General features: G+C 42.7%; 1 protein-coding gene across 1 annotated transcript; it reads right to left on the minus strand.

The window, feature by feature from the left end:
* Positions 1 to 1436: 1436 nt before the first annotated feature.
* lbx2 (ladybird homeobox 2) lies at positions 1437 to 6321 on the minus strand. The gene is made up of 2 exons (XM_086004972.1): positions 5638 to 6321; positions 1437 to 2699 (listed from the first exon to the last, which is right to left on the minus strand). The coding sequence occupies exons 1-2, from the start codon at positions 5972 to 5974 to the stop codon at positions 2230 to 2232; spliced, it is 807 nt and encodes a 268-aa protein (XP_085861098.1). The 5' UTR covers positions 5975 to 6321; the 3' UTR covers positions 1437 to 2229.
* Between the last annotated feature and the right edge of the window lie 6174 nt (positions 6322 to 12495).

Raw genomic sequence — 12495 nt, forward strand, 5'->3', positions numbered from 1 at the left:
CCATCCACCGCCCCCACCTTCCTTATAAAATACACAAAACACAGGTAATTTCTTTCACCAGCTGGATTTCTCTCTCCCCCCCTATAAATGAATCGATTATCCGGTCAGTTTCCTAAGATACATATTAATTCGTTGCTCGTTCGGGAAATACAGGCCGGCAGACTTTAGGTGCTGTCTCGGGTAGTTCTGTGCAGTGTGTCCCGGGCAATGCGGCTATCTAGGAGAAGGCGGCTTGAATAATTATACTTTAAAAAAAATATATTTTCATTCTCGGGGATGTGGGCGTCGCTGGTCGAGCCCTGCATTCATTGCCCAGCCCGAGGTTAATTAGCACTATACTTAGAAAATGTAGTAGGAATTTATTGCGAAATTGGCAAAAGAACCAAAGGGGAGATTGTTTTTTTTACACAGCGAGTTGTGATCTGGAATGCGGCCTGAAAGAGCGGTGGAAGCAGATTCAACAGGAACTTTCAAAAGGGGAATTTGATATATATTTGAAGAGAGAAACATTTAAAGAGGGGGAAGTGGGACCAATTGGAGAGCCCTTTCACAGAGCCGGCACAGGCACGATGGGCCGAAAGACCTCCTTCTATGCTGTATGACTCTGACTGTAGAATAGGTAAATCAGTGAGAGTTGGAGAGCAAAGCTTTGCTGCTTGTCTAGTGTCCCCGACATCTGTCTGTGAAATGCCTTGAATTGTGTCACCTGTTGTGAATTACTGTGAAGTGCAGCGGCTGAACAGGGACAAACGCCACAGCCCATTCTGTCCAAAGTCAGGGTACACTGTTGGGGGGCAAGGCGGTTTGGGGGCCTCCCTCCTGCGCTAAAACTCGAAGTACAAACCGAGCATCGAGGCCTGAAGGGATTGGGCAGGGGAGTGGCTGAGGACTCCATTCTCGCAGTGGGGATTCACTCCCCTCCACCCCAGTGCCAGGTCGGGTGGTGGGGTGGGGTGATCCTGGAGTCAGGCTGCAGTTGCAATGCAGCAAGAAACTGCCCCCTCGGCCACCCTACAGTTATGGTGTAAATGCACAGGAAGATCCCAAGAAAAGCCCCCGAGATTAATAACCAGTCAGTCCAATTTTTTTTTAAAATTGTTGACGGGGTTGGTTGAGGAAGGAAGGCTGGCCGCGATTCTTTGCCCAATATCGCTGTGGGACTTAAAAACGTTCACCTCAGCCACTAGTCAAACGGGCCATCAGAAGAGAGCTACCTCGGAGGCAAGCCCTCAAATATAGGCACCAACTATCAGCCTAGATAAAGTGCTCAAATTCAGAGTGGGGCTTGAACCCACGACCTACTGACCGAGACCTGACGAATGCATAAGCTTTTTTCTTTATATTTTTAAAAAAAAAGAGAAAGCAGCATTGCTTACTATAATTCGGCTCCTCTGTCTTTATTCAAAATATATACACACAGCCATACGATCCCGCCGACCCCTCACCCCGTCAGTTTAATAATACTTCAATAATTTAAGTGATTCGCTCCATTAGGCGTTGTAATTTAAAACTTGCTGCAACGGATAACGGGGAACCTTTTTAAAGCAACTATTTTAGGGGGGAAAAGTGTACACAATTATTTTTTTGGCAACACAAATGATTTGTTTTAATATATATAAATGGGAAAAAGAGAGAACGAAAGAAATAAAAGATGAGTTTTAATTCCGCTACCATTCTCGAAGATAAATTAACCCCGTGTGTGCGAATCCCTGGGCTTTAGAACATTTTATATATTAAAAAAAAGGGTTATGAACAGCAGACACTGGCTGCGGGGCAGTCCGGGCTGTTATAGCAGCTTACTCGGGGGGTTAGTGGAAAATCTGTTACTAATTCGGTCATGTTATGTTAAACAAAAAAAAAACAGGAAAAAAACACAGATAATTAATATATGTAAAGAATTGCACTCATTTCCCCCAACACAAATAACACCGATAGACGTCCTTACACACAAGACACTGAAGGAATAGTCCACATCCCCTTGTCTCCATGTCTATCTGCTCCTTTTGAAAGATTCAGCAACGTGCAGAGATCCCAACGTTAACTTGCACTTTATAAAGTTTTAGAAATGACATTTTTTTTAGAAGTTTATAAACGATGCACTTAATTCCATTTGTTTCTTCCTCCTATTCATTTGCAGTTTGTTCCCTGTGTTGTTTTAACCCCATTTCTGACACTTATATATATATATATATAATATATATTTTAAATATATATTTTGTTCGATCTCATTCAATCGTCTACTTCTATTTCCTCGTCTTCAGAGAATTCGTCAGTAGTCTGATCTCTGGAGGAACATTGGGGCGAGTTGGGAAAGGGCCCGAGTCCAGATACCGGGGAGAGTTTGGGGGAAAGGTCCGAGGGGTCGCACTTGGAGCCGGCCGCGTCCTCGGGGAACTCCTCCATGTGCACCAGTTTCTCCAGCTGCTGGGGCGGCAGCTTTTTGAGGGACTCCACGTCGGCTTTCATCTCTTCCAGGTCGCGTTTCAGCTTGGCCCGTCTGTTCTGGAACCAGGTTATCACCTGGGCGTTTGTCAGGCCCAGTTGCTGGGCGATCTGATCTCTGTCGGCGGGGGACAAGTACTTCTGATAAAGGAACCTTTTCTCCAGCTCGTAAATCTGATGGTTGGTGAAGGCGGTGCGGGACTTCCGTCGCTTTTTCGAGGTTTGTCTTTGGCCAAACGTGGTTACATGATCCCGGCCTTGGAAATAAAGGGGGGAGAAAGGGGCAGTTATATATCACAGTATTTTGTGATTACAAACAATATATATCCACACATACACAAACAATTTTTATTAATTCCTGGGATGTGGGTGTCGCTGGCAATTATTGCCCATCCCTAATTGCCCTTGAGCCGCCTTCTTGAACCGCTGCAGTCGGCGTGGTATAGTTTTTAGTAGCAGTTTCTGATATAAGTGAATGTCTTGTTAGGACATTTCAGAGGGCAGTTAAGAGTCAATCACATTGGTGTTGGAGTCTCATACAGGCCGGACCTGGTAAGGACAATTTCCTTCTCTAAAGGACACTAGGTCATTAGTTTTTTAATGACAATCTTGTAGTTTCATAGATAGAAGATTTATTTAATTAACTGAATTTAAATTCCACGACTGCAGTGGCATATGCACACACATTATGTACACATAGATACACACACAGATATACACACATATTTATATACACAAACAAGATTGTCTAACGGCGTGCTAGAAAATACATACCGGTGTCAAAATTACATTAAAGCCACTTTGGCCCCCCTCTCCCTTTCTGATCTGTTTTTACTCCTTCCTTTAAAAAAAAACTGTAACACAGCCCGAACGAAATAACTGATAACATTGCGTCAGATAAAACCGTCTGCTGGCAATGCCGAGGCTGTGTTCTTTTAATTGAGAGCTTAAATATGAAAGTTTGTTGGGGATAAATGTCAAGGTGGCGAATTTCCAAGTTTTGCATATGCAGACACTGTAAAACACTGTCTGTGTGTGTGTGTGTGTGTGTGTGTATATAGATAGATCAATTCTACATCTAGCCACGCACAAACTATAATGGAATATGCATCTATGTACACACTATAGTGAATGCGTGTCTACTGTACAGGATGCAATGGATTACATATTCCTGTTCATACAGTATCAATAATGACATTACATAGAGTGTAAAGGTGTATGTGGTTTATAAAGTTTTGTACCTACACCTGCGGGCACACACTATCCATGTGTATGGATTGGACAAAGGTATATATGAATTACAGATTTAGGCAGACATTATATATATATGTCTGTATATTACGGCGCATGTAGAGGTGTATAGATGATGCATTTAGATACTACGAGGGCATGACACCGCATGCTAAAGTATATATTAATTACATAGCCATGTAAACACCATTACACAACACCCGAAGACATGTAATAATTACACATCACAGTACAAGCGCCATAAATGTGGATATTATACAACATGCGAAAGCCTATAGTTGCACACACACACACACTTAAATTGTGTCAATTCCACTGCCTGGAGAGGTGTCCCTGAAATTCGGGATATTGTTTAAATGTAATTCTCCCTGTGACACAAGGGGGATGGATGAAACTGTTTATGGTTAAAAAAAAATGTTTTTTGTTTCCTGTGAACGTGCGGTTGTGTGACTAATGCATCTCTCTGCGCTCAGAACCGAGTGAGAGTTTACCTTTTTTCCTGTTACAGCTACCGCGGGCGCTAAGCTCAATTAGCCTCCACTTATACATTTATAAATAGACACACACACACACACACACACAAAAACCGAGTTGACACATTCCTCCACCTCCTTCCCCAACCCCACCTCATGAACAAGTTTCCTCGCGTGAGCGTAAACACCATTTGCTGCAGTTATTTTCACAAACGGGGCTATTGAGACTCGATATATTCTGCAGCCGAAAATAAAAGCCCCCCCTCTTACAATAACATTTATTGAAACAAAGCCAAGCTCATTATTCAAAACTCAGTTGCCAAAAAATATCAAATATTGTTTCCCTGTACACTCTAAAAAAACACAGGCGACTCCCCGCACATATGTTTGATATCAACTGCAGTCATGGGGTATAAAACTTCTAAAAATATTTGTTATAATTTATGTATATTTCCCCATTATACACGCGCTGTTATACTTGTGCAGTGTGTGTTATTTAAGATTCCCTAATTTATAGTCTGACTTTTTTAATGCAATTTTATAGAGATGATGATTGCACTAAACGTGATTCTTAACAAAAATCTGTTCTTAAAATATATTTATTACTTAAGAGATTGAATAAGAGCGAAGTTATTCTTTTGGACATGCAATATTTCAGCCCTTCAAATATATATATTTTTTTCGGAGTGGAGCTTACTTTGAAAATATTGTTATTAAGATATGATGAAGTCGCAATGGTTTAAAAGAGCATCGTGGTGAGAGGGACTGGGGTATGTGTGCGTTCGACACTTAAGGGGTTTAAACACCTTCCAGACTAAACCATAACTAAATGTTAATTACAATGTCCACACACAGACAAAACACAGTTATATTTAAAAAAAACAACCGGTATGATTCGTCAGAACGAGAAGCCCCATTAAATATCTAATTTAATATATAACATCAATTTAATCTCACTGTGTGGCGTGTAATTGAAAAGAGTATCGAACCACTTTTTAGAAGTTTAAAAAAACCCAATTATTTTGATGCAGAATAAAATTCTAGTTAAAATGTGACAATCTTTATGGATTAGGAAAAATATATTTAATTGATTCCCCATGATAAATACAACAACGAAATAAAAATCGCTACCCAGACAGGGTTTGCAAGGAATAATCTATCCATTTTGGACAGTACCTTGAGAGATACAGGGTAACTTACAATTCGAGATGTGCTTATGATATAGCTCCCTGATATTAATTCAGAAACACACAAACTCAGGAATATTATGAGAATTTTTTTTAATGGAAAATGCAGCAATCAAGCATACTGGTCTAAATCCCAGGCAATTTTTAGTGACATCAATTCAGTGAAAACTCAACTTAAAATGTTATAACAAATGAAATAACAACTATTTTTCCGAATAGAGTAGAATTTGTGTTCTAATTTAACAGTTTTACAAAATATATTATAACAGGGGTTGTTGAAATACCTTCGGCCGCTTGTATGACACTCAGTTCCAGACCCTTAAAAGTTTTGCTGGCGAGTTCCTCGAGAGCGCAGAGAGGCGAGGTCTGAGGAGGGAGCCCATTCCTGGCAACCCCGGGGCCGGATACTTTCTCCACTGGACCCGAGCGGCTCGCCGAGCACAGATGGGAGTTTTTTTTCACCGAGGGCTTGTTGAGGATATCCTCGATGCTAAAAGGGGTGAGGGGCTTGTTGGAGTTGGCCGGGGGTGGGAAATGATCCAGGGGGCTGCGCCGTCTTCGCTCCTCGATTCTGGGCTGCGAAGCCGGGTTGGATTTCAGAGTATTTACCCCAGACGTCATTCTAGTGGGGAAGAATTGTCGCTTCAATTTTTTGGGGGAAAAAATTATAAAAGCCTCCCCGTAATTCTCTCTCCTCCCCCCCCCCCTCCCAACGGCGGTAGTTTGGGGGTTTCTTCCGATGGTCGTTGGAGACGATTTAAGACGAGGACGAGTCTGAAATCTTCGCGAAGTTTACAAGATGTAGATCTGAGTTGACCCCGAACATTGAAGCCAGCAGTTTTTATTCCAGTCCTGAAAGATAAAATAATAACGACCTCAAGCTTCTATTTACCAAACTGCCTCCTTCTCTCTCTTTCCTTCTGTAATCGAGTAAATCCCACACGGGGAGGGGGAAACACACACACAGCTCTCCCTCTCTTTCCCCCCCCGCCCGACCGACCGACCGCCCCTCTTTAGCAAAAAAGAACCAAATACACCAAGTTAGAGAGGAAACGCGGCCGCTAACTCGTTATTTTTGATTGGAGGGAGATCAATTATCAGAAACGGCACAACGAGCTATTGGCCAGCGGAAAGCGTCTTAAAGGGGTCCAGTTAGATTAATTAATTGAGGACAGCAATGGGAGGAGTTAACGCCAATGTTCGCAAACTTTTGCGCTCTCTCCCCCCTCCTGCCTGCTGGTATTGGGTTGCGTCTGTGTGTCTGTGTTAGAAGCTGATTGTCTCCCTCTCCTGCTTACCGTGTTGGAAGGTGGGGGCTAGGGGAAAGGGGTGGAGAGAGGAGCGGGTGGGTGGGGAGAGTGAGAGGGGAGGTAGGTGGGTGGGTGGGGAGACTTCCGTGCCTTGAGGAGATGGGGGGGTGGTGGTGGTGGGTAAGTGGCTAGGGAGGGGTGGTGTTGAGAAGGGTTAGGTGTATGGGGAGGGTGTGTGGAGAGCAGAGTAGGTGGATGGGGTGAGTGGGTGGGGAGAAGGGCTAGGTGGATGTGGAGGAGTGGGTGAGTCGAGTGGGATAGGTGGATGGGGAGAGGGAGTAGGTGGCTGGGGAGGGGTAGGTGGGGAGAGGGGGTAGGTGGATGGGTGGGTGGGGAGAGGGTGGTAGGTGGATGGGGAGGGGTGGATGGGGAGAGGGGGGTAGGTGGATGGGGAGGGGTGGATGGGGAGAGGGGGGTAGGTGGATGGGGAGGGGTGGGTGGGGAGAGGGTGGGTGGGGAGAAGGGTGGGTGGGGAGAAGGGGTAGGTGGATGGGGAGGGGTGGGTGGGGAGAGGGGGGTAGGTGGATGGGGAGGGGTGGGTGGGGAGAGGGTGGTAGGTGGATGGGGAGGGGCGATAGATGGATGGGGTGAGTGGATGGAAGGGCAGAGGGGCTTGGGTTGGTGGGTAGGGAGGGGGTAGGTGAATGGGGAGGGTGGGTAGATGAGAAGAGGGGCTTAAATTGGTGGGTGGGGAGGGTTTGCCCCACGTGGGTCCAATTCCGCTTTGACGCTCTCGAACGGAAACCAGCTTCTCTTGTCACTTTCAATGACGTCACCGCGGGGTGCTAATAGCCAAACTGTCGGGTTATTAGTAAACTTTTAAATCTTCCACCCAGCGGATTAAAATGGACGATAAATCAGCTATATATTTTAAACGTGCAATTTCTCTCTCTCCCACTCCTTCTGACACTTGCATTCTCAGACGAGTCGATTGCATTTGTAAATATCGTATTCAAAAGTTTTCAAACTCAAATCGATTGCAAAAAGGTGGGCAGTAAATCAAATTCACGTTAAAAGGTCGGTGTTATCGCGTCGATCTCCAGCAGCTCCCAATTTGTAGCAATATGCTTAATTTTTTTTTAACGCTGTATATAGATATCATTTAAGACGCTGTAGAAATATTTATATCGTGCACAATCAAGTGAGGGAACAAGAGGGTGATTTTTCAGTCCCTTCAACTGAGCTTGTTAGACAAGCTCGTTGGGAAAAACAATCTACATTAACAAACCTACTCCACGATTCCCACCTTAGAAGCCAAGCTCTGTCCTAGGTACCGAGTGAGACTTCTAAAGTCCAATCATTTGAATCTTCCCAAAATGAAATTCAGGATGAGAGTCAGTAAAAGGTTTAAAGTCGGTTGCATTTACTCCTGTATTTATTTCGGAGCTCGAGTGTAAACAAATACATATATACACACAATTTAATTATTTTTTAAAAAGGCAATCTGCATCAGGAGTGTAAGTATTATTAAACCATCGCCCTTACAGTCGGCGTGACTGTGAAGCGGGCTGCGGTCAGAATGTGAAATGGCGAGTTTGAGTTAAATTGGAAACGCGGGTTTAAATTAGCCGGCAGATGGAAGGAGCGGGCACCTGAGGAGATAAACTATTCAGGCCTCCTCCGGCCAGTCCCTTTGTTGGATCAAAATCTCCCTCCGAATGAAGTTGGATTCGTTTGGGGCGATATTTAAAAAAAAGACTGGTAATAATTAAATTCGTTGCTTTCGCATATGTGTGACTGTGTGTGTGTGTATTATAAATATATATGTGTATATCATATATAATGTGTGTTTCTATATTTTCTGTATGTGTATATATAAATTACATATATGTATAGTATCTGTGCATTACATGTGTATATATAAATGTATATTTTCCTTGTAATTACGATGACATTTATCACAAGGCAACTTGGAAGCGTTATGTACAGTGTAAGTGTGTGTCTATGTATAATATATATGGATGGATATTATAAATGTGTGTGTCCTATAGAGAGATGTGTGAAAGGGGAAAGGGACAGTTAGAATATTTAAGTTGTAAGCTCGATTTTTGATGTTAACAGATTTATTTCTTCCATCGGATTATAATGTTTAATTTCCCCTTTTGTTCGCGTGTGTTGTGTGTGTGTGTGTTGTGTGTGTACACACAGTATTCCCCCCTCCCTCCCACACACACACTGGTAATTTCTCAATGGATTACGTAGAGTGACAGAGTGTGCACAGGAAAGAACCATACACAGACATCCTGACATCGTCTTCTGCTGATATCCGAAGTATTGCCTTGAATCTTGAACCATTCCACCTTACGATAGACCGCACAATAAACGATCAAAGGAGAGCGGATGCGTTACCAAGAGGCGGGGGTGCTGGTTTGGGCGGGTGGGGGGGATAAATACTTAACCACAAAAAAAACCTCTCTAATGTCAGATCCCCTTTTAAACTCTGCACCAACCCGATTACAGCCAATCATTCTGACCATACATCAGCCCTCCGTTTAGAAAAGAGAACGGCTCTCTCGTTAAATTCGAGACTCGATTGAGAACAAATTTCTAACACTGGTGAAAATATAAATTGCCTCTCCTCTTCCCTTGTACCAATTACCAACTTTATTTACAAGCCTTGCGAGCAAAAAAACAAGAAAAAACAAACTTTTACAATCTCATCAAAAAGTGTGGGACCAGATTACTAACAGAGAGATTTTTTATTTCTTCCAGATCTGCGTGTAGATTTCTCTCTCTCTCTCTCTCTGCATCCAAATTGCACTATAAAACCCCCAGACTTAAGATGGAAATCATTACTGGGAAACCCTACTCTTTTTTTCTTTAGGGAAGGGGGGGCCGAGTTTTGGGTTACATTTGACGAACGGACTATAAAAAAAGGTTACAAATAGGCCCTTATGATATATCACTCGGCTTCTTAATAGTGACCCCTGTTTTTCCCTTCATAAAACGAATCGCCAGATGTGTGTTATTACTTGCTCTCATACCCAGGTGAACCAAGCCTCTCCGTCCCCTCCTCTACTAACTCGGGAGACTAGAGGGACTCGAGGCTAGAATGATCCGCACCGTGCGACTCACTGTACACAAGGCACAGCTTAGAGATGAGAGAGAGGTACGTTTAATCGGAATAAAGTCTGATAGGCTTTATAATTTTATATTGAAAAAAATGATACTATTATTTCTGCATTAAAATATTTGAGCAAAACAAGGATATTGCACCAAAAATAACCAAATTCGCTGTTCTATTGGATTGTGTTCTTAAACACAGAAGTGACAAGTATATTTACAATACAATACATTTGGAGTCTTCGTAACGCTCCCTCGCTTTCCTTCAGAGTGTGTCACAGACGGCCATTCTGAATCCGATTTTTAGAAATGGTATAATCTATTAATTTGAGAGAAACAGACCGCGAGGTGTATATATCAACGTGGGGACCGCCCCAAGTACTGGATGCTCCCTTTAAAAAAAAAATACACCCCCAAAATCCGCGTTCATTCCAACCAATTCATAAATGAAAGAATTATTTACAATTTAAACTATAAACGAAAAGGCGTTCATATCAGCCTGCCAAATGCCCTGAGTTGTGTTTAGAGAGGCTGAAAGGTAATATTCCGTCACAGTCCTTACAACCCTGATCAGCTGCAGTATTGCCCATAGTCAATGCAGAGCAGAGCCGGCGCTCTTTTAAATAAGAATTGCTGAACCGTTGTCTTTTTTTATATACAAAAATATTTAAAGCACTCCGAAACTCGACATTTATTATATAAAGATCTATAAATGAGACTATCGGACAGATATCCAAACCCGAATAACATCGAAATGAATTTCTATTGATATGAAAACAGACAACTGCCTGATATAGGAGATAGGTATTAACGAGAACAACTTAAAACGGATTAATTGAGGACATTCAGATATCCGACTGCATCAGGCAGGGGTGGGGGGAGGTCTGGTTGCGACGGGTCCCTTTCCCTCCTACTTCCACTTTCTGTTTCTAATTTCTAAGGTCCCAAATATGAGCTCATCGTTTGTGCATCAGGAATGAAACGGATTCAGTCGGAGTCAACGTGCCCGAGAGGAACACAACGCTTCGAGCAACACCAACGAAAACTATTTCGTTATGTCTGCATGTTTTGTTTTGATTTGATGTCTGCGTTTTGGTTCTAGCTTATGATGCCTGTGTGTGATTTTATTTAAATCTCTTTTGTTTTGTGTTTGTCCTTTTGGAATTTGTAAATATGTTTTTGATTTCTGCACGTTTTTTAGAGCCTGTGTTCTTTGGTGTCTGCGATATTTTTCTATCAGTTTGTTTTCGACGTCTGTGTTTTTGGTGTTTTGCGGTCTGGTTTTTTTTGGTAGTTATTTTTTTCCTGCCTGCATGTTTAGGGACTCTATATTTTTCGTATCTTATGTTTTGGGATTTTTTAGTGCGTGTCTGTATTGTTGAAATCATATTTAAAGTTTAAAGTTTTATCATATGTTAGAATACTGATGAGGAGATGCCAATGGCAATTCCATCAGCACCGTGTCTTAAATAACAAATAAACACTATTATATGTACGATGATGTATATAACAGTGTCCCTCTGTGCGTTATTGTAGCGGGGCGAGCCGAAAACATTGAAATGTAATAATTAAAAATGATTGGAGACAGGAGCCTTGATATATGTAAACAGTAACCAGGTCAACTCTCTCCTTACGGGTCAGTAGTTGGTTCGATCGAGGCCTGGTTATAAAGCAATCTACTTGATTTAACTGTATTTAATAGTTTCGTGGTCGTGCGTGTTATTTTATACAACCCACGCACTTACCCATGCACACGCACACACACACCCATGCACACTGACACACACACACATGCACACTCATACACATACACACCCATACACACTCATACATACACACACTCATATACACACACACACAGCCACACACACAACTTGTATTTATATAGCGCCCTTAACAAACGTCCCAAGGCGCTTCGCAGGAACGTTATCAAACATAATTTGACAAGGAGCCACATAATGAGATATTAGGGCAGGTGACCAAAAGCTTGGTCAAAGACGTAGGTTTTAAGGAGCGTCTTAAAGGAGAGAGAGGTAGAGAGGCGGAGAGGTTTAGGGACATAATTACAGAGCTTAGGATCCTGAGCACACAGAGACATACACACACACACAGATACAGATACCCACAGATACAGACACACACAGAGGAACACACTTGCACACAGATACACCCGTACACACAAGCATAAACTACGTTATAAGCGACCAACCGCCTTAATTTAACATCTCCAGAGTTAAAACTGCACCCAAATGAGGGTGATGGTTTGGACGAGACGCTCAGTGAGTGGTTTACTGTGTGTAGCGGTTGACCGAAAGTCCTTTAGCCCCACTTTAAGCCTGGCCCTTTGAACTAACTGGTTAGGGGTCAAGGTGAAAAGCAGCGTTTGATTGACCGCCCCTAAACTCTTTGGCTCTTTGCTATCTGTAACCTCACAGCCTCGCTCTTTCTTGGGCCTTTTACAGATCCACGTGGAATGAAATAAGACAACAGCCTCCAGATTATCGCCAGTTTTATTTCAAAACAAACTTAGCGTCACCTAACCACAGCATCCTCATTTAACCCGTCACCTCCCTCACTCTTCTTTACGACTATTCCACAGGTTTGCCAATTACAACAACATAAAATAGGCTTATAGAGTTTGTTTGACGGTTTAGACCGGGGGCCGAATTTGACGGAGCAGGAAACATGTAGAATCTCAATTCAACACAAGACTGGACGTGGAACATAGAATATAATGACCACCAGAAACCTCAGTGCGGCGGGTTTTGT

This window comes from Somniosus microcephalus, chromosome 2 (assembly GCF_052327205.1).
Source record: "Somniosus microcephalus isolate GS21.2 chromosome 2, FLI_Smic_1.0, whole genome shotgun sequence".
NCBI lineage: Eukaryota > Metazoa > Chordata > Chondrichthyes > Squaliformes > Somniosidae > Somniosus > Somniosus microcephalus.

Excerpts from the sequence above, each read along its gene's own strand:
- lbx2 (XM_086004972.1), bottom strand. The coding sequence starts at position 5,974 with ATGACGTCTGGGGTAAATACTCTGAAATCCAACCCGGCTTCGCAGCCC. Across the intron at positions 2,700-5,637 it reads TGTCATACAAGCGGCCGAAG|GCCGGGATCATGTAACCACG; the intron begins GTATTTCAACAA and ends TTTATTTCCAAG.